Below are 26,902 nucleotides of genomic sequence, written 5' to 3'. Positions count from 1 at the left end.
CATTTGACAACAGCACAAGATGTGTTATTGGAAATATGTGAGGAGTCCATCCAAAATGTGTCACCAGTTCAGAGGAGCATGGAGGCAGGAGCCAGGAGCTGTCAGCAGTGAAATAGTGCTGCCATAACACTATTTACACAGCCACGTTTACATTTGTACTCAGTGTTTCATTTGACATAATGTGGAGCTAATAATACTGAATATACACTTTAGACTGCATTAGGCTGTGGAGAAGGATTTCAATTCAGAACATTGACAATAACACTATGAATGCCAACCCTCTGTAAAGTAATACTGCAATACTGAATAATACTCCACATTTAAGTGAAAAAATGTTTGAGTGTAGCCCCAAATCCACACACAAAATGCATCTTTTTTGTCCATTTTATCTATTATCATTATGCTCTATGGCAAGATAGTTACCTAATAAACATGTGTAAATAATACTGATTTGATGTGGTAATTAGAAATACTGTAAATACACTGTAAAGGACAAGTGATTTTCACTATCTATAAAAATGTAACTCCAGATTGAACAGCACAAGCTAATAAACTTAATAACCCATGCCATCAAGAAACAAAATTATTGATTTTTCTTGGGTTGATACATCAGAAAAAGCAAAATGATATGAGTTGACTGTGCTTTATAACATCCAAATTTGGGTGCAGCGTAAGCACATATTTTTCTCATACATTTCCCTACACTCCATCCTTTCCTCATGCATTTTTTCCTAAAGTTTGTGAGTTGCAGGTGTATTGTGGCAGGGTTGTGTAAAAAGTGGCTGGCTTGTGTGGAGGCAGGCAGCTGGATCAGTGTCTCTGTGTCTCTGTCTGAGCCATATATTTTCATCAGCGCTCACCTGATGCACTGTGCGGGACTGGACCGGGCAGAGCAGGCACACAGCTGCACCACTATCACCCATCATATCACCCACCGCCCTACTATTAATATTCACACAATCTATCCAGAACAATGGCCCTTTCTTGGACTCCCTTTTTTCCACTGGCCACTAATTGGATGTAATTACTCATCTACAAAACAAATGAGTGTGTTGAGGTTGCCTTGGAGACTAGATCAGGGGACCCAACAGTGCGCATCGTTTGTGGGGCTTCATTTATACTGATAATTATCTGCCCATGCCCCCACTGCCGCCACTGCCTCCTGCCCTGGGTGACCAAAGCCGCAGTGTGGCAATAGAACGGGGGTGTCTCGCAGTCATCTGTTACTGACATCATCGGGGTGGCACTCTTTAAGTGGATAAATGCCCCGAGCTGGGTCCCACTTTGCCAGGTGACTGCCTTTAAGGAGGATCCACAGAGCTTGAAAGCACTGCCGCTCCCGTTTAGCTCCGAGTTGGAAAATAAAACTAATCAGGCTGATGATAAAATATAGCACTGCACAGTGGCCTGGAGAGACTCGAATGGTTAAATATATGGTCAGGAGTTTGCAAGTTTGTAAAATACTAACTTTTTTACTTGTGTAGTTACTGATCCAAGTTTTGAGGACATTTTAAAGTAAGTCCAAAGATTCTCAATGAACGACAGAACAATACAAGTAAATAATATATAAAATACAGTATTCCTAGCCTTAAGGATAATATAAAGTACATTTGTGTGCGATTGTCAGCTTTTGGTGAGTTTTTCAGGAAATTTTAATACTGGATCATGATGCAATGTATGTTGGTCACTAACATTGCAAGGGAGGGGGGATGGTCTTATTTATGGTGTTTTCCTACAAATTTTGAAAGACAGAATATAAACAAACCAAATATAGTCCTTGTCCAGAGAAGGTTAAATTCAAGACACTGGGATCAACATGGTGGATAAAGATACATAAAGAACAGCTTTGACTGGATGGACAAAATAAAAAGTGTCTGGACTGCCAATAGCACTATGAGTATAACTTTCAAAACCTTTAATTAGAGTGTTCTTTTGGAAACAAAGGCTTGCGCGCTTCCTACAAGTCAGAGAGAAAGTGCAGTTTAAGCTGTGGATCAATGAAGTAGCTTGTTCTACTGCTGTGACTAGTTATTTTTGTAACACAGTGCGACTGGTGTTTCTCCGAATTATTCACACTCCACAGTATCAGAGGCACAGCACACACTCCAGCGCTCTGAACGCTAAAATCACAACTACAGCGTCATGACCATGAAAGATCCACCAGTGTTTCGGATAATACCATCTGCTCACTGTCTCCAACTGAGATACATTAAACAACTCTCTACAATGTATCTGACTCCCCGGCTTGGGACAAAATGTGTTTTTCTTTTTCAAAGTGCAAGAGCAAAGGATGTAGCTGTTTACATTCAGTGGAACACACAAGTTTAACATTTGAACCTTTTATGGTTTTCTATTGGTGATGACTGAATGAATATTGAGAGATTACTGACAGAGAAATCTAATTTATATTAATGAGTAATGTAAAGACAAATATTAATCTATATCATTTTATATATGGAACCTGAAGTTTTCCAAAAATATACAATTCTATTTAATTCATATGTTGTCTTTTTACAGAATATAGGGCACATTAGCATGCTAGTTGTTAAAGTTCCCATATTACGCTATTTTCTAATCTACATTATACTGTTGTTTCTTCTTTAAACACATAAAATACCCAGAGTTCTGTTTTGTTTCATTCAAATAAGTTTAACACACAAACCCTGCATATTTAACTTCTAGTTCTTTTCTCAAAATAAAAAAAAAGCACAAAATACTCCACTGTGTTTTTAAACTCCACACACCTTCACTAGAATCATTTGCATAATTTCAGCCCAGAAATGGGCAATTATTACTGAACAAAAGATAAAAAGTAGGTCTTAACTTGAATTTGAACTACTTGTGACATCTCAAGCAGCACTTTGATCTTTGAAGATGCAGGCTAATAATGCAGGAATACGCAAACTCCAGGTATATTTTTAAGAGGTAACAACTCTAACATGGCTCAAAGCTCACAAGAGTCAGTTTTGTGTAAGATAGGAACATTAAATTTATTGTCTGCAAAACTCTGCACTGGTCTATGAGAGTTGTGAAAAACACTTATAAACTCATTGCTGTGAATAATTAGGATGTTAAGAATGCATTTGGATTGCTGTCATTAAAGACATAAAAAATCTGATGTAGATCTGTCAATGAGGCTTTAATAACAAAAATCTAATACTTGTCTTATTATTTTTACACTCATTCTATTTTCTTTGTTTAAAATTACAATATTTTGCGATATCTTAACATCTTTCAGTTTTATTATTTAATTCATCTGTCTCTATTAACCATCATCTCCGTAATGAAAATGATCTGTCTGATACAAGAATAAAAAATCTGGATAACAAAAGCAGCACATGTGATCCAAACAATAGTATTAACAAAACTGGCAGATTAATCCATTCACACGCTTCACAAAGCAGCCCCCCTGAATACATATGAATTAGCCTGCTCTTTCGGCAGTCAACAAACCAGTCGTCCTGGGAATACGCTCTTCTAAAAATCTATTCCCAACAGTTGATTTTCTCATATCTGCATGGAGCAAGTCAGTCCCCCGTCGCCCTCCGCACCAACCCCTCAGAGGCCATCAAACCACATCACTCCAACACAAGATGTCAATAAACCTGACATGGCTGCTGCTCAAATTAGCTTCGAATCTTAGCGCTGTACCATAATTAGCTTTCCACCATTTTCACCAATGTCATTTAAAAATAGCGTGAAAGGGAAAGAAGTAACAGCTCTTTTGCTGTCTAGCCTTGCCTTCACTTTCCATTTGAAATAATCTTTTCTGAATGAATGGCTGAGTAATTAACAGCACTAGACACCCTATTCAGAGAGCACCGACATTTCATAAATAATACATATTTAATGTCTTGTCATTTTGTGTTCACAGAAGCTTGGCTAATGAATTTTAACAGATGATTTCTTTGTGCTTTTACACACCCATACTCACGCTTGTGTTTTTTGATTTTTATTATTGTCTATCTTTTCATTTTATGCCCTCTCGTCTTCGCTGATGGACAAACTGAACAGAGCTATTGATTTGTACGTTCTTATCTGGGCATTGGTTGGGGAGAAGTTACATCAGGGCGGAGGACTGACACTGGAACAATATGCAACAGTGTGGTAAATCAGTGCAACTCATTTGCTTCAGAGGCGAAGAGGTGTGGGGCTGCGGAGACGTGAATGCAGATTTGGCTCTGCGGCTCTCCTCCGGCCCAGCGCAGAAAGGCCAGGCAGTTATCGACAGTCGCCCCAGATTATCCCATTGTGAGGAGGCACGCAGCTGACAGCGCTGGCCTTTCGCTTTGGACACACCATTTTTTTCCCAGACATGCCTGGTCAAGCCCGCATGGAGTGAAGAAGAGCCCACGAGCGACACTGGTAGCATTTAATGACCGCAGTGAATTCTATCTAATATCTCTCAGTCACATGTTATCTCCTTCAACTATTGTAACTTTTGAGAATTATTTTTAGCTATAGGCGAGTTTGCGAAATAAAGAAATAGTAAAACAGACTATTGATTGCGAGTCTTAACATCAATAATTTACCAAGTATCTTTGAAAGACTAAAAATAGAGACATATAAAACAGAAAGGAATGGGGTGATCTAAAAGTACCCTGAGAAAGAGTGACAGCACTATTACTATTAACAGCCTGCTTGTGGTCAACAATGTGAACTTTCAAACTGCAAGGGCAAAAATGGTTTCAGTTTTGATGCAGTCCCAGGGAGACACAACAATGAGCTCTTTGCATATTGGCAAATGGTAAAATGCCCTTTTTACGTGGCTCTATAGTGAAAAGATAAAATTTGGCTCAGAACAGTTTTTAGTCTACACAAATGCAATGTGGACACAGACGAATGAGTCGTCATTGTCAAATAATCTATGAAACACAAAACAATGAAAATGAACAATCAACAAGTATTTTAATCACTGGTAAATGTACATAAAAGTGATAAGATGAAAAGCCACACTTCTTCTTGTCAACAGTCTGTTTTATATGCCCAATAATATTTCTAAGGATAGCAGGTTTTCATATAGTGCATTACACTGACTTGCATCATGGTATTATGGTCGTACTTACGGCACATCCACCTGATCGGCTCAGTGCCCACAAAATGTCTGTGCTTCAGCTCCATAAACAGTGCTGCTGCTGCCAGGGCTGCCTCCTCTTCTTCTCAGAGCCTCAACAATTGATTTGTTTACAGTACTTCCCTACAGCTTTTATAATCAAAGTTTACTCATCACTTCAATGTGGATTAGCACAAGCTCACATTTACTGTGAATTTACCTACACTGCTTGTGAATGCAAAATACCAAACATAAGTATAGATTTAAATACTATATTTGAAGGGAATAATATATATATATATATATTATTTTTGAAGTCACTTTTGACTTGCCTATGCCAAAACATAGGCTGTACTCCCCTTGTTTATGCTTTAGAGAGATTACTCAAATACTTCCTTATCGTCACTGAAACAAGATATTTTCCATTTTTCTAACTTGCACATTTGCTAATGCATTTAAATAAGATTCAGGGAATACTGTGGTGTTGCAGGAGGGAGAGTCACCTTACTTAAGCGTGTGACAAACGCACTGCAGTGTTCTTCCACAGACAGTGTGGTCCCCTGGAGGGCACAGCGCTCTGGTCCCTGAGGCCTGAGCTGCAGCCCGGAGCATCTGCTCCCCACAGCTGTGAGCTGAGCCTGGGCCGCGCACAGGGACAGGCTGCCCTCTGAGCACCACGCCTCTCCAAAGGAACACACACACATACAGAACACGTTAGGCACTTTTGCTTAAGATGTTACACTAAATACATCAAAAGTTCTACAACACCCTCATGTTTTCATTTTCAAATCTAGTAAATACAACTAAATATTTTTTAAATCTGCAAAGGTCAATTCTAACAACTCTGCACAATGTTCTCTGTGTGAGACCCTGCTACATACCATAATAACAGCAAAATATGAAAATGTTTCCATTTTGACTGAAAGTGAGAGGCAGCTTGAACAATAAGGACACAGATTCTGACCTGTCCAATGCCAAAACCAGACATACACCCTACAAGGGCATTGGATGGATACATTTGCCACAGGATTATACAATATCAGTTTATGACTTGATTTTCTCATAGTGTTTTGTATAAATCTCTGAATAAGTGGAATAGCGGAGGTGTTGTAAAACTTTTGACCGGCGTGTACATGTAGAGCACTTGTGGCCTCAGAGCACAGATTAACATCAGGACAAATAGACCTGAGCTGACAAAGAGCCATATTGATCTATCTGAGAGCAGCAGCCAATCAGACGCGACGCTCCCAGGCACCATGGCATCACACACGCCTTATTTGGTCTACATTGATAATGATCTTAATTTGGAAATGTCTGTCACACGAGCCGCTGTGTTTTTTCAGAGGAGAAAAGAGATAAGTGAGAGGAGCGAGTTTGAGGAGAACAAAGGAGAGGTGGGTTGAGTGGCAAACACTGACATTGGAGTATTTTGTATTACGTTAAGTGAAACCCATGGGAAAAATATGTTTAACTAGTAATAGTAATAGTATTGTAGTATGACAAGAAAAAACTAAGAAATTGTATATCCATTCAACTAAAATAGTGGAAAATAGTGAGTAAAATCTGTATCTTTATAATGTATTCTTTAAATAATATTAAATCTGAGGACATTAAAGTATCTTCACATCACATAGAAAATGTATATATGTGCATTGTATTGTTCTTATTAAAATTATTATATCAATAAAATAGAAGTAAACATTTGAGGATTATTGATTCACAAAAGCTATGTAATTTGCCATGAACTATATATATATTTTTTGCTTTCATTGACTTTTTTTTCTTTTAAATCGAAAATTTGAATTTTAATTTGCCAAGTGTACAATAGTTGAAGTATTTTGGTTTGTCATTTGAAATAATGGACAGGAATCAAATCTAACATGGCTTACATTTTTATACAAGCCCTGAACTCATCACTACTCATCCCCTTTAACTTTGGGAAGAAATGGTTAAAAAAAAAAAAAAAAAAACTATAAGGCCTAACAGCTAAAAAGCAGCTCACACATACATTTTCCCCAGCAGCTGAGTTTGTGCACATCACTGACTGACCGAAGCCAATTTAGGCATTGCACACCTGAGTCCAAGCTTGCACCCCCCCCCCCCTCTCTCTTCCTCTCTCCCTTCCTCCGCTCTTCTTCCCATCCCCCTCTCTCTGAAGTCTAAAAGCGGCAGAATGGGCTGTGTCTGTGTACACTGCAGGTAAGGCCCACATCTAAGCGTGACATTTGAGCTGTGCTGGAGCTCACAGGGACACAGAACACTCCAGCCGAGTGGACTGACACCTGTGAAGTTCACTCTCTCACCTGCATCTGCATCAGCTGCATTTTATAGCTGCCTTTTATCTGACAAGCACAGTGCCAACGCCAAGAGCGTTCAAGATGGACAGGGCTGGCAGGCTGCAGAGGACAGACCACGAGGCATGCATAGAAGAAATATCCAGGAAAAATGGAGTTAGAGTAAATTCAGCCTGAAAGAACTAACTTAGCTCCCATCTACCTCACTGTTTCTCCAGAGTTTGCCTGCTCCTCAGCCTTCATCACCACACTCCAAATACTCCTCCCTGCCTCTCACTGCACCCCTTCCTCATCCAATCAGTGGCCAGTCTGACCAATTTAAACCCCCAAGTTGCAGATGCACGGATGCTTCTCCCCACCTCCTCCCCAGCACCCCCACAGCTTCTCATCATCCCCTTCACTCTCCTCGGCCTCACCTCTATCACCTCCAGTGTCCAGGCCCCGGGGGGGAAGACATCTCCTAAACGTCATCTAATCAGCCACGGTCTTCATTGCAATGTCTTTTGCTAGGGTCTGAACACCACAGATAATAAAGCTACTATTACTTCTCACCAGGCTGAAATACTACAATTTATACAGTTATACGATTGATATAAATGTGTAGTTTTGGTAACTCAGCATTGTTTCTATCTAACAAAAAACTTTGTTTCTTGTCTTCATGGGGGTCTGTGTAATCTAGTCATTCAGGTGTATTTCATTTCTAAAGAAAATGCAATTCAGTCAATAGGGAAAAAGGTTTTGTAGTGAATACGTTTGGCAACTCATCCAAGAGGCTTTTTCAGTCTTGACAGGTTACCGGTAAGTCATTGCCTTATAGCTGTCTGAAGGCACATATAAAGCAGTGAAACCAACACCCCTTAGTTTACAGTAAGCAGTAACTTTTGTCCAGTTGACAAAACTGAATGATATTTTGTGACGTCCTTGTGGGGATTTAAATGTATCTTATTTAAATTAGCTTTAATTTCTGTGATCTTAAGTACCTATGGCTGTACTGCATATTCTAGATTTCTCAAAAACAAAAAACAAACAAACAAAAAAAAAACATATTAACTCTGGTATGGGAGAAGATGAGAGACAAAATTGGGTTCACAAAAAGGACACATCTTGAAGTAATTTATAATAAATAAATTGTGCGGTTATTGATTCATTTCATTGAATATTTTTGTTGTAATTGTAGCACTGCTTTTGGGAACTAGTTTCTCATCAGTGTAACCCATCAAATGAAAAAAAAAATCTCACAAGATAATTCTCTACATGTGTGCACAATATTGTGGCAATTTTATCTCGTGGCATGAGATCTTGTCCCATCTGTAAACACTGGTAATGATAATAATTTTGCATAGATTTCAGATTATTATTATGCTGAAGTATAATAAACGTGTCAAATTAACTGAAGAAATTATTTATGCATGACTATAGAAATGAATTGCCAAAATATGAAAAACTGAATGCGATCCCAGAGAATGACAATTCAGCCTCTATGAGCAATACAAGTTTCCCTGGAGAACTTTAAAAGCTGGTGGAGAGCCTGCATCTTCAAAAGCTGTCTTATTATGGCGCGCTGCTCAGGCCCTGTCTGGTGTAGTGCCACAGAGAGGAGTCCAAAATATACCTTGTCATCATCTGGGCTGGACCATCAGAGGAGGGAGGGAAAGAGGGAGAGAGGGAGAGAGAAAGAGTAAAGAGAGAAAGAGTGAGGGAAGAGAGGACAGAGTAGGGAGACGAATGACAGAGAGACAGAAGGTGGAAGAGAGAGAGAGAGAGGAGTGATAAAGAGAATAAGGGAAAGAAAGAGAGCGGGAGATAGATTGAGAAGTAGGGAGTGAAGTAAGGGAAAGGGAAAGAGAGAGAGAAAGGAGAGCAAGGCAAAGAGAGAGAGAAGGAGCATGATGTTATTTTATGTGTTGGACTTGTGCAAGCACAATCAAAGTGCCCTCTGCCAAAATGTCTCCCAGGTTTAGAGGCAGCTTGGTGCATTTACCTGTGACAAATGGTGCACAAGGAGGTGGACTATGGACTGTTTAGAAATGTCTCTGTAGCACAAATAGGATGAGGATTTTAATGTGCAGCAAGCTACTTAGTCTGTTTGTCTTGTCAGCTCTTCATAACTACAAAATGAGCAATTAAACTGACGGTATTGACACATTTTGAACCTAAATATGTACATAATTTTATCTAATGTCAAAAGTTTTTAAATAGATGATTATAGTGTAACTTAAATATTGAGGGGTAACAGCTTTAGGGACATTGGAGTTTTTCTTGAAAATGTAGTATCTCTTGTCCTTTTTCATTAAAGCCCTTGACATTTTATTTTGTGACCTGGGGGCTTTTTATTAAAGCTTATTAACATAAACTTATTTATTCTGGTTGGCATGATGGCATTTATTTTGTATAATATATATACTTTTCTTCTTTACTTTGATTATACAGAAAATTATAAATTATATGTGTAACCTTCAGGCAGATTACATAATACATAAAAAATAACGCTAACTGAAATTATTTTAAATCAATACCAAAACAACGTAATGTATATCTGAATGTTAATGCAATAACTTTGAGAAATGAGTTCATATTTAAAACTTGCTGACCCTCTGTCACACTGTCAGTGTTGGGAAGAATACTTGAAAATGTATTTAGGGGTGTCAAATCGCGTTAATTGCGATTAATTAATTACAGTCATATTTAGCGCGTTATGTTTTTAATCGTGTTAATCTAATTTTTAATCTCTAACTTTACTGTTTCTGTATGGGAGTTGCTTTATTATAAAATCTGTTTTATGTGTTGTTGGGACAACACACACACACACAACAAAAACACATTTATAAAATTTTTTATTTCGGTAATTCCACTCATTGCCGGAAACCCACACAAAACGGGCGCAGTAAGAGCGATGTAAACGTCAGTCGCACAATGGACGAGGTCGAAGAGCCAGTAGAACAGAGGCAGCAGTGCACAGGTAAAAACACATTCGTGTCTTGGAAATTATTCTCCCGACGTGAAATATAAAAGAAAATAACAAATAGTGAAAACAACCTGCATAGGCTCATGATGTCTGCACTACTGTCCTATAGTGACCTGCCACATGAGGGGACACGCACACAAACACACACACACACACACACACACACACAAACACACACAAACACAAACACCTTCATCATCGTCATTAACCTGAGAACGCGCGGACCATGTTTCCTTCCGTAGTTACTGCGCGGACACCGACGTGCTCCCGTGCGCCGCGTACGTTTTCTCGCGTACGCTGTGCGCCTCTAAACCAGAACTAACACCAAGACTAAAACCGGGACTAACGCAGTCCAGGACTAAACCAGGTCTAAACCAGGACTAAACCAGGACAAAACCAGAACTACAACCAGAACTAAAACCAGGTCTAAACCAGGACTAAACCAGAACTAACACCAGGACTAAAACCAGGACTAACCCATTCCAGGACTAAACTAGGACTAAAGTAGGACTAAAGCAGGTCTAAACCAGGACTAAAACCAGGACTAACACCAGTGATCTCATACATAAATCATTTCTCTATCAATAATATTTTTAATATGGTTAAGGAAAGACTGGACTTTTTATTGTCTTTAAGTAGACAAAAGTTATTATGTTCAGATTTCCTAGTCTTTGCTACTTTACAGCAAACAGTTTCTTATTCATGGAGACTTGGGCTCAACAGCCAATTTGAAGAGAACAAACAAGAACAACATTTGCAGGATGCAGCAGTTGCTACATTCATGTAGTTTTAAAAAGCATGACAATATCAAGTAATCCAAAGTATTCAAATTACATTACTCACTTTAAGTAATTAAATGGATTAAGTTACAAACTACATTTTGGGATATGTAATCTGTAATCTGTGGGGGAATACATTTTAATAGTAACCTTCCCAACACTGCAGATTAGTAATTGTAATAATAATGATGATACTGTGGAATGACTGCATCTGTTAAAGTTTGTTAAACAATAAATTACTTTATAAAGTCACTATTTTTTGTTCTATATCAGTCTTTTGATCTGCCACAATAATGTAATAATGAATTTAAATGAAAATACCTCAAATTGAAGGCTTTTCTCAGCAATTTTTAGGTGAGATTAAGAAGAGATTAATTAGATTAATTAATTACAGATCATAATTAATTAATCTCTAAATTTTTTAATCGCATGACAGCACTAAATGTATTTACTTCCAGAATACTGAAAACCTGCTTTAACATGTATTTTCAAACAGTACACTATTATTGCGGCATAGTACACAGTACAGTATTCCAAATACTTACTTTCAATTTAAGTTGCATTAAAGTGTTCCAAGCCTCATTTGCATGAACAAGTCCCAAAATGCATTACTTTGAGTTTAAGAAAGTAACTGTATTCTGAAGATGACCAAACAAAATAGTACCGGTTTAAACATAGTTACTCAAATTTATATGCAGAATACGTATTTTCTGTTCATGTATTTAGTTATTTGCCAAAACCGTCTACCACATTCTTATTGCTCTGTGAAAACTGCAGGTGGAGTCAAAGCCCAATCCTGCCCATGTGCCTCATCTCCCTCTAAAATCACCTTTTAAATGACAGACACACAATCCAGACCTCTCCATTCCCTATCTGCACTCCGATTTGGGCCCGGCGTGCGCTACAAATGAATTCACAGCGTCAAGGTGCGGAGACGTCCCAAAACGACAAGACAGGAAGGTCAAACGGTCTGTGTCCTCTGTTCTGCACACGGCACTACCAGAGAAGAGAGCGGAGCTGAGCACATCACTCTTTGGAGTATGCTATTAGCACTATTGAAAACACTACAATAAATCATCCGCAAATCTAAATCAATCATTTTTGATGGGCTAAAAATACACCGGGCTGAGAGCTATTGACTGCAGCTGCGGCGGGCTATTGTGAAGCAGATATTGTGAAGGCCTCTACAAGAAATAGTGAGCTAATGACTAGGAATAATGGTAATAATAGCATCATAATACGCTAATAGGTGTATTGAGATGCATTGTATTTGAGCTTATTTTGAGACAGCGTGAGGCAGCGCAAGAAAATTACCAAGCCATATATTTTAAAGTGCTTTGTTAAAACAGTCTAAAAGCGGCCATGATGTCAGTGTTTACCAGTCTAACCCTTCATCTTCGTCACCCTCCTCCAAGCCCCTCGGTTCATAATCATTTACTTGTCTCTTCCTCCATTTGCAGCTGTCAGAATTAAACTGTACATAATGGTTGCTATCACGGCTTGCTTGCTTCCTGGCTGTTGCAGATGATGCCAGCCCCCAAATCAACATTCCTGCTCCTTAGTGATGTTTTAGTGCAATTGTTCCCAGTAAATTGTTTGTTTTGAAAGTGCAGAATGGTGGAGACCGAAGTGAGAAAAAGAGCATCTGATTGGCCGGGTGACTTGATTTAAGTTCAAATGAGGACGGTGGAAAGTTACACGTGGACATGAAAGTGTTAGTATTGAGCTAAGGTACTTAAAATGGTAATGTCTCAAAGTACCAGTTTATGTTTAGCTTGTGTTGTTGTTCAGTTCAAGGTTAAGAAAGGTAAAATCCCAGGTGCATAAAAAGCTGGGCCATAGAGGATTTAAATAAAAATGTGACATGACAATTATGCAATTAGAAAATAATTAGAAAATGTGATAAATTTATACATTTGTTAGTAAAAATATTGTAAAACATAAAAAGTTAAACTCAAAAACTCAAATTAATTACACTTTTCACAGTATCCAGCATTTTTCATAGTACATGTATCAGTACTGGACATTTTGCATTTATTACAGTTCATATCTTTTTGTTTTCCTTTGTGAGTGAGACAATGCTTGTATAAGGCAGTCAAGAAAACTCCTATTGACAGCTATTGGATTTACGGTTGTACGGGTGGAAAAAGCAGCAGCTCCAAATGAAGCCAACAAGTCAATCAATGCTGAGTTAAAGACAGTGAAACAGCATCCTGCTTTTGGTGCACTACTGTTCTCTTCTGTGCGGGAATAAACATAAAGACTCTATACTATACTATGTTTGTACTGGCTGGATTAGTTATGTACTTGATTTTTCTGAAACCATCTGATCTTAAGTACGCTGTTTAAGGTCAAAGATCGCTATAATTTGACAAAAATAATTTGGTGCATGTAACTTTTTTGAAGGGAAGGGACAGAAATGAGATGTCAATGCTTTGCCAGGAATTTTCCACAGAACAGCATTAAACACAACATCTTGCATTTATTCAATTCCGTGTTATATCCAACATTTTTTCTGATATAACACATGGAATTGAAACATCAAATTTTATATTTGGCCCGGTGGCATCACCTGCGTATCCAAAAATCAGGATAGTTGCCATAACAATAAAGAATTTTAAACAAAATACTTCTACCTTTTGAATGGTATAAAGTCTCCAAAATGTCACCTATAACAGTAAGCTGAAACACATAAATAGATATAGTTTAATGCTTTACTGATAAATATTCTAGGCAAAATAACGCCATCTCCTCAGAGAGAAGCAGGTGACAAACCCTAGATCATAAACTGCAACTTTCAACAAGTTATAATGTAGAAATAATAGAACAACAAATTGGAGTTAGATTTAGATACAAAATGATACACGAGTGCATACATATCCAAGTCTTTCCCATGATCATCACACCAACCTGGGTCCATGTCACACTGTACAACTTTGGACTGGCTCAATATTAAGACATACACATCTAAATTACACAAATCATTTAAAAAGTGTAATAAGCTAAAAGGTGGAATTAACTGGCTGTTCGCTTGTGTAATATTTCTGCATGTTAATTATAACCTGGGGTTTTTAGACGAGAGAACCCTCTAAAGTTAAGTGATTAAGTGAAAGTGCAATTAATATTAAAACCCAGATTTCACTTGGCTTCATAATTTCCCCCCAGAGTGTGTTCGAAAGGCACCAGATGCAACAGTTGCTAATATAAAGTCAGCACAGTGATGCAGTGAGTGTATGCAATATTTAGAGTTAGTATAAAGTTCAAACTCAAGTCTTGGGCCTCACTCATTCATTCAAGTTGAGAAAAAAACTAACTAAAATGATGAATTCCCGACTGAACTCAAACACATTTTTGAAAACAACAATCATTTGCATTTGGTGGACCAACTAGCAAGAGCTTATACAACTACCACATCCATTCAAACCATGTCAGATAGGATGTAGTATCAAATTGTTTAGTAACTTCTATGTGATGACTAATCTATGTGTGCATGTACAAACAATATGATGAAAACAAACACATTTAAGTGAAACATTACTATTGAGTGAACAAATTCAAAGATAATAAAAAGGGTTTGCAAGCATACTGTACTTTAACATGTGGAGTTGTGCATCTACAATACAAACAATATAGACAATGTTAGCATGTACTGATGCTACAAATGAGTTACTATCAGAATTAACAGATAATTGAAGTTGTAGTATTCAGCAGAAATTGTATTAAAGCATTTGAATCTGTTTACTATGGATATTAATATGTAATCTATATGCTATCTATTCTTATAAGTGTGGTGGTTATTCATGATTAATAGTTTAGCTGAGCTTAAAGGTGCATTATGTAACTTTTCTGATGAATGGCCCGAACGTACTTGACTCCATGGAGACATAATTAAACATATCTGTCTAATGTTATTTCATAATGGGTTTATATAGTGTTCAAAGATACCAAGAAAAGCATACATTCTTACATGAGTGGGGTAGCTTCTCCACAGAGCTGACTTGTATCTTGGCCCTGTGATGACCCGATTGCTTCCGTGGAGATAGACACATTTAATGCATACTGTAGAGCATATTCAGGCAAAGCAAAAACATCTCCATGGGGACATGCAGGTGGAGGACCTCCCACCAGAAAAGTTTTGCAGTGCACCTAAGAAGTACATTAGATTAGTCTGTATTAGCCTACGTGGAATTCAAAGTTAACAAAAAAGGTTTGCGTAGGAGGTTTACAGTACTTTAAAACATGTGGAGTAGTATATGTGTGACCACCTATAGGTATACAATGAAAAAAATACAAAAAAGTCTTGTATTGATGCATAATGGTACGTGGACAAAGGAGTTCTTATCAGTATTACCAGACAGACCATTCAAGTAGTAGTAGTCAATAGAAAATGTGTTAGAATCATTTGTGTTCATCTATATCATTAGTATGTTATCTATGTGTTTTTACGAAATGCTGTTGTTTTGATATAAGCGATATAAGCACAAGGAGTAGAAGATAAGAGTTTGGTGATTTATCATGATTAATAGTTTAGACCTTTCTCAGCCTGAACCTGTAGATTAGACTGTATTAGACTGTATATCCGCCTGTGGTGAGCTGCCCTGTCTATCTGTCTTTAGGAGCAGTGGTGCAGGGGCCTGGGGACGGTGTCTATGGGGAGAAGCAGAGAGCAGCAGCCTGCACACAGCACACGAACAGAGCGTTTACCTGGCCCTGCGCTCTGTGGGTACGCCAAGTATCCGCCTCTTCCACGGGCCCCCCTACCTGAGCCACGCGCCGCCGCTACTGCCGCCGCCGCCACCGGTCCGTACGCCGTTGCCGGGAAGCCTAGAACAAACACACACACATACAGAGGGGCATATGGATGAGTGGATCCCAGAGCAGAGATGCAGCCCTCAGAGCAGAGGATGAAACTATAGCTGTCAGAAGACGGGGGCTGGTGTCAGGGGCGACATCTATCAGCACACTATGCTACAGAAGCCACTGTGATATTCCAAAGCCCTGCAGAGCCACTGATCCACACACAGACTCAAATATGGCCACAAGCAACTCAGCGAGCTTTACACTCTACTACAGATGTTGGAAAACGGGGAATCCTGACAGACTGTGCCAGTGCTGTGCCAATGTCACTGTGCTCTGAATATGCAACTTACCCACTTCTAAAATGGAGATGATCATTTAACTTCATGAAAAGAACACAGACGCACATATTCAGTCATACTATCAGAACCACGTGTGTTAACTGTTCAATGCTGTGATATGAACTTACTCACAAATGTACTGCTATTTAAACACATGAATTTAACATCAGGCCTAAATGCACCTGACCAGGAAGTGGGAGCTACCTCTTTAATGGAGTGCATAGCCTTTCATTGCTCACTGATGTGGGGCACGGTTTTATTTGAAGTCAAAACAGTACAAAATGTTGACTATTTTAACAACACAGACCATGCAGAAAACTAAAACAGTCTTTTTTAGATTACAGACATGAACAGGATAGATAACAGAAAATAAGTATTTTTTGTATTCACAATGAATAACAATCATGACATTTTCCTCGCCAACAAACAACAAGAGAATGTGATTTTGGCCACAGTTTTGCAGTCTTTGTAAATTCCCTGATTAGATTAGAGAAAAGCAGTGCGGCTCTAGAGGCTGTTTATGTCACATTCTTTGGAAGAAAGATTATGGCCACTTCTCAGCTGCAAAGACGTCGGCATAATAGTCCCAACTCTGGGGACTCTTCCTGCTTTTTGTACAAGACTGATCCCAATTAGTGCAAGTTTCTATGAAATATAAACCAGCCACTGTTATGTGCCGGGCTCTACACTCTCCCTCTGGCCAGCTATTTAAGTAGAAGACATACAGATCAGATAGATATTCGTGGAATTACTATTGATTTGTTTTACAGTGATCTGCAGCTACACAAACAAGTGTGGTATTTGTTCCTCTGTGGCAAATAGTGGGTTTAAATATTTACTATTCAAATATGTTTTAGTTCATCTGTTTAATGTAAAGAAAACCTTAACAGATGAGTTTCAGAGAGTACAAGTATAAATCCCCATCTTAAGCATGCGATTACTCCGACAAATATCAGCCTAATAATCATTCAGTAATTAAGCCAAAGCAGTATCAGTGAATTGTAATTACAATGTTGGCCTTAATGAACATGGTAGCTGGAGGTAGCCTGACGGAGGCTAGTCCAAGCCCTGGGCCCGGCTCCTCTCTCAGCACACGAATGGCATGTCATTAGCGCTGGTGATGAGATTCCTCACTCTAGGCCTTACACCATCCCTGCCTAATCAGACTCCTAAAATTATCTCCACAGGAAATGCTTTCCTCACCAGATTCTCTCCATTTGAATATGACGTGTTTTTTTAAGCTAAGTGTGCGCACTTGTGTGCGTTTCACTTGTGCTTTGGTCCGATTTCCAAGGCTGTGCTTTAGACATTACAAAATGGCACAGGACACCTTAGAGGATTATTTTTTGAATGCTGTGGAGGTGAGAGGAGCACCAGTGGGTGACCTATTTTCCGAGGCTGCCTTATACAGCTCTTCCACCACAAGGGGCTCACACAAAAGAGTGATGAGCGCAGGCAGAGGAGGAGGTGAGAGGGCAGGGTCAGCCTAGCCGCAGCCAAAGAGAAAAACAGAGCTTTTCATCAGGCTCTGAGAAGGAGGTAATTCACAAGTCTGTCCACACAATATGAGCATGAATGTGAGGTGCCATCACGCTGTGACTGCCAGCCAGGTGAAGAAGAAAAAGAAATGCCACTTTCTCCCAACTGTCTAACAGCTCGGAGCAGAAGAAAAGGGACTGAGGCAGCATGTTCAAAGGGCACGAGGAATCCAAATGACAACAAAAAGCAATGAAAGTCAGCTGCGTTTTGGCTGCACCAGACACCACTAACTACTTCCAACAGCTCAAATTATATATCTGCCTCTTTCGGTGAAAACACAAATCATCTCAGAGTGTTAATGATGTCCACAATATCATGCGTTTCCTCGTACCATCACGCCCTCCCCTCTCTCTCTGGGCTCCCCTCATTGCCTTTGCCATGACACCCCCAGCAGACCCAGTGGCTTGGAAGTTAGTTGCGGGCAAAGTTGTGGTGAGAGATTAACTTTGCAGGATTAGGTGGGTTAATTAATAGATGGCTGCTGCTCATTGTTTTGTGCTCACACTGTAAGAAGCCACCCAAGAGAAGCGCTGCAGCATTAAATCAATTTCATGGCCCTTTTATTACTGAGGAGATAAAGCCAATATTTAGCTTTCAATTCTTCACAATTATTGGGCCCCTGCTTTGCCACTTGAGTGGCTGTGCTTGGCTGGGGACAAGGACACATCTGTTTATGAGCTGCAGAGGCCCGGGGGCTTGGTGCGCACTCCCGGGAACTGTCCCCAGCTCCTGTCCTCCTGCCTCACACACTCATGAGAGGAGACAAAACACTGTTGCGCATGGAAAACACTTTGTCTTTGCACTTCACCAACAGGAAACCAATACAAATCTACTTAAAACAGCTCAAAGGGCAGTTACTTACACAGGTAGATGTAGGCTCATTGATAGACCAACCTCACTGATAGCGCTGCCATCACTATCAGTGAGGTTGGTTTTTAATTTAGTTTATCTTGTTTATACTTTTGTGATACTATAAACATATATTTAAGTTCAGTTAATCATTAATCAAAAATACATACTGCAGACAGGCGAACAGGTGAACTTAGACATATTCCACAGTGTTACTTTTCTATAAGAATAGCGTCTCACTGTTCAGACTCAGAGGTGAGATTGCCAAGGACAGATACTATAAGGAGGAGTTCTTTTCTGCTGCTGGTGGACCTTTGATTGCAGCTTCATGTTTCAACTTGACTTCTTATATTTCTATCCCTGTACCAGAAAAATCACTGCTACCATTTCTAGTTTGCTTATCTTTACCTTGGACAGAACATGTTTTATTTAGTTCTGTCAAGCATAGGTTTCTCAATCAGTCTGAGCACAAACTTAACTCTCAACACAAGTGTAACTTTCTGCCTCTATTCTCCGTGAAGGTGCAGATCACGAGGAGGTGCTTTCTTCCAGTAAAATGCAGTTTTCTTGGGTTCCACTCCCCTTGTTCCTCACTGCACCTGTATTTTGCCAGTCTATGTGAACTTGAGTGCACTGAAGTGGGAGGAGAGGCGCAGTGGGGCAGTGTCAGCGGTGATCAAACCACACTGTGCAATTTTTGTGTCATCGTTTTTCTAAGATTTTTTTCCCCTCCGTCTGGTTCCGCCCGCTTGCATAGGCCAGGTCAGAAGCTTTGTTTTCTCTATTACACAACTGTCAGGGTGTCAGTGCTTTTAAAGTGGATAAAAAGAGGAGAGGTGATTGGTCAGAACACATCCGGGCCCCTCTCATCATCAGCATGAAATATTCAGCCTAATGTGTCACTGAACTGTATGGCTGCTGTGTGTGGCCACTAATAACACAATGATTAAAAGGCAGTGTGGCAGGCGCTCATTACAATATATGATTATCCAGCACAGTCAAATGCACCATTACAAGCCAGGGCTTAACAGATAAGCCTGCACTTTATTGTCAATATAGCAACCATGTGGAAATCAAAGTGGGTTTTGAAGCTACTGGTGAAATTATCATTTTAAAATATTTTTTAAATTATTTATTTACTGTATTTTATAGCTTGGAGAGTAGACAATAAATTAGAGTGACCAGATGAAATTGGCTGAAATTCGGGACGTGTTGGCTGAAATTCGGGACGGGGGTGGGGTAGGGAGGGGCAAAGTGTAGGCACAGAAATTTTGTTGCGTTCTTTACAAACAAATAAAATCACATTAATTAATCACATTAACTAATAAAAACATTGAGTTTTAATAAATTATTTTGTTTAGACACAAAACGGAAAAAAGAACAAAATAAAAATGTAAATGACAAATCATGGTCTTGAACCCGGAGCGTCGGCACTAAAGACAAACGACTTAATGTTGTGAGTTAAACTATATGATATACAGAAAAACTTGGTTGTGGGACTGCCTCACCTGCCTCTCCTGACCGCATGTTGCTTACACTCCACCTCGCTGCTTCCCCTCTGCTCTCCACTTGCTCAAAACGTGGTGGCTGCTGCGTACTGTCTGCCTGTGCCTTCAGTCAAATGCACTTTGGTGGAGGCGAATGTATGCCTTGCAAACAAAGCATCTAGAATCTGTCAGGGGCTCTCTATGAACAGTTTTTAATGTTCATCAGAAAATAACTACTCAGTATTCTGTTTGAATATAATTTTCAGGACATTTAGGACCGGATTCAGGACAACAGCTTAGATTTCGGGACAGTCCTCAATGTTTCGGGACATCTGGTCACCCTACAATAAATACAGCAAATTGAATAAATAGTACTGAAAAAGTAATAACAACAACACACATTCATTTATTTATTTTTTCTTTCTACATGACAAATTTTCCCTCCTCAATATAATATAATTTTTGTGTGTCATATTGGCTGTGGATGACTGCACCCTCCTTTAAAGGTGCACTGTGTAACTTTTCTGGGTTCACCACATGCTTGTCTCCATGGGGATGTGACTGTTTTTCCTGGAATGTTCCACAGTACGAAATTCAACTTGGCTCTTTAGCATTCAATCATTTACCGGTGTTTTCATTACTTAAAATACCATGAAGAACAAGCATTCTCACGATACACTGAGACGCATCTCCACAGATCTGATCAGTATCTTGGCCTATAGTTTCGTTTCAGCTTATCTTCATGGACATGGACTTACTGTGGAACTTTCCAGACAAAGCAATTACAGCTCCGTGGAGACAAGCAGTTGGAGGACACCCCCCAACAAAGTTATACAATGCACCTTTAACAACAAACACGTTTCCTCTTAAAGCACAGGTCTTTCAGACATACTGTTCACTTGTAGACCCTCAATCAACCACTGGAGGCGATATGGGTAGGATTTTCTCCTATATTTGCCTCTATAAGGACAACAGAGCACCTAGAGTATCCGAAAAAACAGATTAATATCAAAAGGACATACTGGCTCTAATCAGAAAGATGGTTGGCAGTCAGCCCAGGTCACAATCTCTCACAATCTCCTTGCCTGCTGCTAACCACTCTGCCACTGACCGCTACTTATTAAATCTTGCATTTCCCTTCCCAAAAACCAATAACTGGATTACCATAATACACCTCAATGTAAAAATAAACCACATGAATAGATCAATATTTGCCAGTTGAGTGACTCTGTGGTTGGGAGATAATTTTTGGCACAGGGCTTACCTACATCGCACATGTCACTCTCTCGAAGCCCATTTGATGAAAAGTTGTTACATTATGCATCAATAAGGTCCTATTTGTGTCCCAGCGGGTTGACAACAGCTTGACTGATGTTAATGTAATCTGTGCTGTTCCTTTGGCCCAAAACTGCCAGGCACAGCTCAAACTGCCGCTGACAAAGGAGAGCCATCATTCACAGAGCACTCCACTTATTTCAACTAAGAAGACTGTCAACTCCTTAATGCACACAGGGAGTCCAGGGATGGATATGAGCTTTTTGAAGACCCTATGGAGCATCTGAATTTAACTACAGCTTAAAAGCATCCTATAAGCATTATGTCCAAGAGGATAGCTAGAACTAAATAAGGACAAGCTGAAAAGAAAAGCTGAAAAAATGAATAAACAAGAAGTGTGGAATGAGATTTGCAAAATGCTGAATTGTTATACTTAAAATACAGTGTTCAGACCCATTTTAAAGCAGACAACTTCTGCTTTGGGGCTCATCTTTGTCTAGTAATATAACAGTTATTGCTCTCTTGTCTGAAATTAGCCTTATGTCTCAATTGCAACTGCCTGGTGTTTTTTTGTAATCTAACTTTTAGATTTTTTTTAAAGCCAACCACTGATTTTTTAGATCACTATTTGGTGACACACACTGTAGTTACATTTACTGAATACTTAGTTTTTTAAAGCAACATCACGTAACTTTCTGGAGGTGGCACTTAACTAGCCAGGCTGGCGCCAACTAGGTCAGGAATCAAAAGACAAAGTTTGCAAACACCTTGGAAGTGCAAGTTCGGACACCAGCCAATCAGCGAAAAGCCATTTATTCAGTGTTGTCCACGATTCCCGAAATCGAGGATTTAATGCCAGAATAAAGAGAATGTTTGGTGAATTTCGTCAAGGGGAAAGATGTTATTGCCCTTCTTCCTATGGGATTTGGGAAAAGCTTAATATACCAGTTTGCACCGTTAGACATACATACGTGACTATCAAATAGCAGCGATTGGTTAAATGATAAAAAGTACCTGCCTACCATTGAGAGAACAAATTCTAACACTGCGAGGTCAGACGGTTTCTACAAAGAGAAACAAAGTGAAACCGGCTGATGAATCAGGCTAGCACATAACCTGAATGATTCCAGAAAAACAGAAAGTTAAAACAATACTTTTATTTTTCAGATATACGAAATATAATAGCTAAAGGAACAGCTCCATAGACAACAAGCAGGTTTGTGGAAAATCAAGCTCATGATATGAACACGTTTCTGCAATAAAAATAAAACAAAAACAAACAAACACACTTTTAATTTAGACTTTTCTTTTTTTGGCTGAAAGTTAGGCAGTGGGGCTTTAATTACCCATTACTGATCTTAAAACACATATTGAAACAGCCTCAAGTGTTACTGTTACACCCATAATAAAGTGTCTAATATGTACAAGCAGTTAACACTTTTGCTGTCAAGAATCAAATACAAAAATATGAAGACTGTCAACTCTAGTTAAGACTTTTTCCAAGACCCTACAGATCAGTCTTGCACACATCCAAATTCAACTTCATCTTAAAAGCCTCCCACCAGCTTTATTTTCAGGGGATATCTTAAAACAGGGCAGTAAAAAATATATTCTAAAGATACAAGAAACTCATTTTCTCTCCTATTTATAATTCCAGTGTATAAGTGCGATTAGCTAGGGTTAGCGCGCTGGCTCACAGTCTGCATGCATGCTAAGCCGGTTACCACACTTCCTTGGTTTGGTGGACGGTGAAAAAAAGACAAGCCCGCAGCTATAGTCGATTGGAAGGGCAGACGGAGAGAGAGACCGATGCACCAAGAGCAGGAGAGATGAGTGAGACGGATGGAGAAAGCTCTGCGGCTGCAATATCAGTGGAAAAAAAGAAAAAACAAAGGGAATGAGGAGGAGAGGTAGATAAAGTGCTCACGACGCAGGTGTCCAATTCATTCTAGAGGATGCCTGGGTGAAGAAAAATGAATGGGAGAATGAGATAATACTACGTTTAGAACAAAATGCCACAGCCACACCTTCAACCTAAGTACCATCACTAAATCAGGATGGTGGATGAGACTGTAGAGGGAAGTTAGCACAGGGCAGGGATGGTAGAAAATGATTGAAATTAATTTGATGTACCCCTCCTTGGGCCAGATGTTACTGGATTGGTTTAAGTTATCCACCGATACAGATAAATGAACTCTGGTGGGAAGTACTACATTAAAGCCCAACTGTATAAGTTTTTAGTAAAAAACCAAAACAAAAACAAAACAAAGAAATAAAAATAAAGGCATGTTTTTTTCATTTTCGGATTCTGTAAAAACATGCCTTCTTACTGTGAGCAGGAGAGCATCTTGTAAAGAGCTTCCTCTTGCTTGTTCCTTGATTCCTTTATCTATCTCCAGGGACAATGTTACAAAGTGTGGTTTAACTTTAAACTTTATATTTTCCTGGATTGATGCACCTCCAGGAAGTTACACAGTGTTGCTTTAAAGGGCTATGACATACCTTTAAAGGTATGTCATACCTGGAGATGTGTTTGTCTCATTCACAAATGTTTAACACACAAACCTTGGATATTTAGGCTGAGTTCTTCTCTCAGACCAAAAAAAAACAACACTCAGTTCCACCTTGTGATGTCATGTGATAATACAGGAAGCAATCCACTATGGTTTTAAACAGCATACATCTTCACTAGAGTCAATTGGATCGTTTCAGCCATAGAATTGCCAATCTCTACTGTACAAAAAGTTAAAGTTAGCTGTTAACAGAACAGAGCATTTTGAGCTTTGGAGATGCAGACAGACTAATAATAAAGCATTACTCAGACATGTGTGAATGAAACAAAACACAACTCTGGATATGTTTTTAATGAGTTTACAACACTATAACATAGCTAAAAGCTCACAAGAGTTAATTTTGTGTAATATAGGACCTTTAAGAATAAAGTGTATAAACTGATTGAGGCCTACTACAAGAGCATTACTGTTATTATGTTATTGTTTATTCTTTTATTATGCACTAAACAATGGACTCTATCTATCTAGTTAATTACATCATTACAGTTAATTCAATGCTTTTGCTTTATGTATTAGCTATGTACCACTCCAGACAAAACAATGTTGCTTTTTTTTCTTAAATGCAGCTTTGTGTATATTTTTGTATAACTGATATCCAAAAGCATATGTCTCATATTATTAAAAGTATGCAAATTATGAGTTTTTGTCATTTTGCTGTCAGCACAAGAGAGGCAGAATACACAGCGGAAATAAGCATCTCGATAAGTCAAAGATGTTATGAGCAGTGAGGCACACTGCCGTCTCACGCACAAGCCGGGATGGAGAAGTGACTCCACTTCACATTCTGCTTCATCAATAACCTTTGATAAGACATAGACACACATAGGGACAAATAAACAAAGAAATATCAAAGTTACAAAAGCAAGAGCCACCTAGCAAGACATCTTTTCATCTCCAGACTGACAAGTGTCCCATTGTCATCATCCTTCAGAGCTACTTTGTTGTTGTTGAAAGCATCTCTGGCTTGTTGTTATCAAAGGCATAAATCACAGAGCAGAGGAGAGCCAGGTGCTTTCATATGAACTGCAGCACATGTTCCTGTCTCACCTCTCCTGTGATCCTGCAGACCCACAGTGCAGCCGGCTCAAAGGCCTGTACAGCTTTGTGTGGGAGCCCCCATTTACATGCACAGCTCTAATTCAATTACAATGGGACTAATGCAATACTCCCATTATTGCAACTGGCATGTAAAAACCTTAACCAGGTTATCGTAGTGGCATTACAGCCCTAATCACAGTAAGCATAACTTCATTAACACTGCTCAGAGGCTTGTCAGTCATTCAAATGAATGTTGCCACATGTATGTCTGCTTTATTTAAGGCCTTTGAATTGGCTGCATACTGCAGAGGTCACACTGACAGTACAAAGTTTGAATAATGGAATTGTGTTGTCTCTGATTTGAAAAGTAGAGCTATTATATATGTGTATGTCATGTATGTGTGTATATATATGTGTAGGTGTATATGTGTGTATACCGGGAAAAACAACAGACATCTCAGTCCAGAAAAGTGCAGTACTGGGAACAGCAAAGATACTGCGCAGAACTCTCAAGATCCCAGGCCTCTGGTAGAGGACCCGAGCTGAATGAGGGTGAGAGAGACCTACCACCGTGGAAGGTGAGAAACACATTTTTTTTTATATGTATGTATGTATATATGGGCGTATACATGTATGGGGATATATATATGTATGTATATGTGCAAGTGTGTGTATGTATGTATGTATATGTATATCTATGTGCATCAATTGTTATGATTATTTGTATATTTTGTTATCTGTTGTTACCTTTCATTGTTAGTACAAATGTGGTGCATGTACATCCTGTTTTCTGCAGAAAAAGGCATTTATAGAATGTGACTGACCCCAGGAAGAATAGTTGCTGTTCTTCAGTAGCTAATGGGGATCTAAATAAAAACAAACAAACAAACAAAGCGCTAAATTATAGACTGAATAAACTGCAACTGGATCACTGTAGTACATATTACTCATTAAGTATAATACAACTATTGATGCGCGGTACCATACTTAACCTGTGAAGACATAAAGATCAGATTTTATATGTGTACATGAGTTTTCAATGTACTCGGGTCTGCTTAGGAGCAAACAATCGTACATTTGTCTTTAAAAGAGTATTTCATATTTCATCTTGAAATGTGATTGAGATCAAGATTTTCAGCTAAAGGCTCAAAATGAGCGGTTTCATCAGTGTGTAGGTGTGGTATGTGTCTCTGCCACTCTGTCTTTCCCATGCATTTCTCCTACAGCAAAGTCCCTCTTTCAGACACAGGGTTTCTGTATGTAATGAAAGCATTTGGCACTCTGATCCTTCAGCAATAAGACTTCTGATTGGAGAAAGAAAAAGTCAATTGCACAAGTGGGTTGAGCTGAAAGCATTGCAAAGCCTGGCTTTATGCTAGTAATTGCGCACACATCTTATAGCTTTGAAGTAAACGAAAAAGGCCTAGAAGAAGATATATTTGATAAAAGTTTGACTGGGAGATCTCTTAGATGACTGGACAAAATAGCCCCATACTGCAGGGGAATTTGTCCCTTCAAAGGAAAACATGAATTAAAAGTGCATAAATGAAGCTCTGTGTGCAGAATGGAGTGAGCTGTGATAAAGAACATGACAGCCTCATATCATCTGTTCGCATATAGGCAGCTTAGAACAGCTTTGTGCCTTCATAAACCTGATGCCCTGGAGAGCGCCGTGTACGCGAAGGCAGCACTACAGAGGATAAACAGATGAATCTTCACACAGACTTCCAGTGTGTGCACCTGAAACTCCAGATGCAACGGAGCTGGGGACAGTGACGTTGTCCAACCCTCACATGGGCTTTTAGTCCAAGACACTCCAGTTTGAACTGCCAAAAGATCCTGTGGTATTGTGACTGCATGATTTTACTAGAATTATTCAATAGAATTCAATATTTAACAAAACAAGCAAATA

At 39.1% G+C, this 26,902-nt stretch overlaps 1 protein-coding gene across 11 annotated transcripts in view; it reads right to left on the bottom strand.

The window, feature by feature from the left end:
* Positions 1 to 26,902, bottom strand: part of LOC110168132 (RNA-binding protein Musashi homolog 2) — a 280,880-nt gene that overhangs the window by 14,087 nt on the left and 239,891 nt on the right. For 7 of the 11 annotated variants that reach the window (XM_055149047.1, XM_055149052.1, XM_055149051.1 and 4 more), the window contains exon 11: positions 15,796 to 15,915. In XM_055149047.1, the coding sequence (XP_055005022.1) occupies positions 15,796 to 15,915 (120 nt within the window). The remainder of the gene's footprint in view (positions 1 to 15,795; positions 15,916 to 26,902) is intronic. The other 4 variants (XM_055149053.1, XM_020933541.2, XM_055149056.1 and 1 more) reach the window with 1 other exon arrangement.

Source organism: Boleophthalmus pectinirostris, unplaced genomic scaffold (assembly GCF_026225935.1).
Source record: "Boleophthalmus pectinirostris isolate CB_2022bp ecotype Guang Dong unplaced genomic scaffold, ASM2622593v1 HiC_scaffold_12, whole genome shotgun sequence".
Classification (NCBI taxonomy): Eukaryota; Metazoa; Chordata; class Actinopteri; order Gobiiformes; family Gobiidae; genus Boleophthalmus; species Boleophthalmus pectinirostris.
The sequence above is the reverse complement of the archived record's forward strand: the minus strand, read 5'-3'. Positions and strand labels throughout refer to the sequence as shown.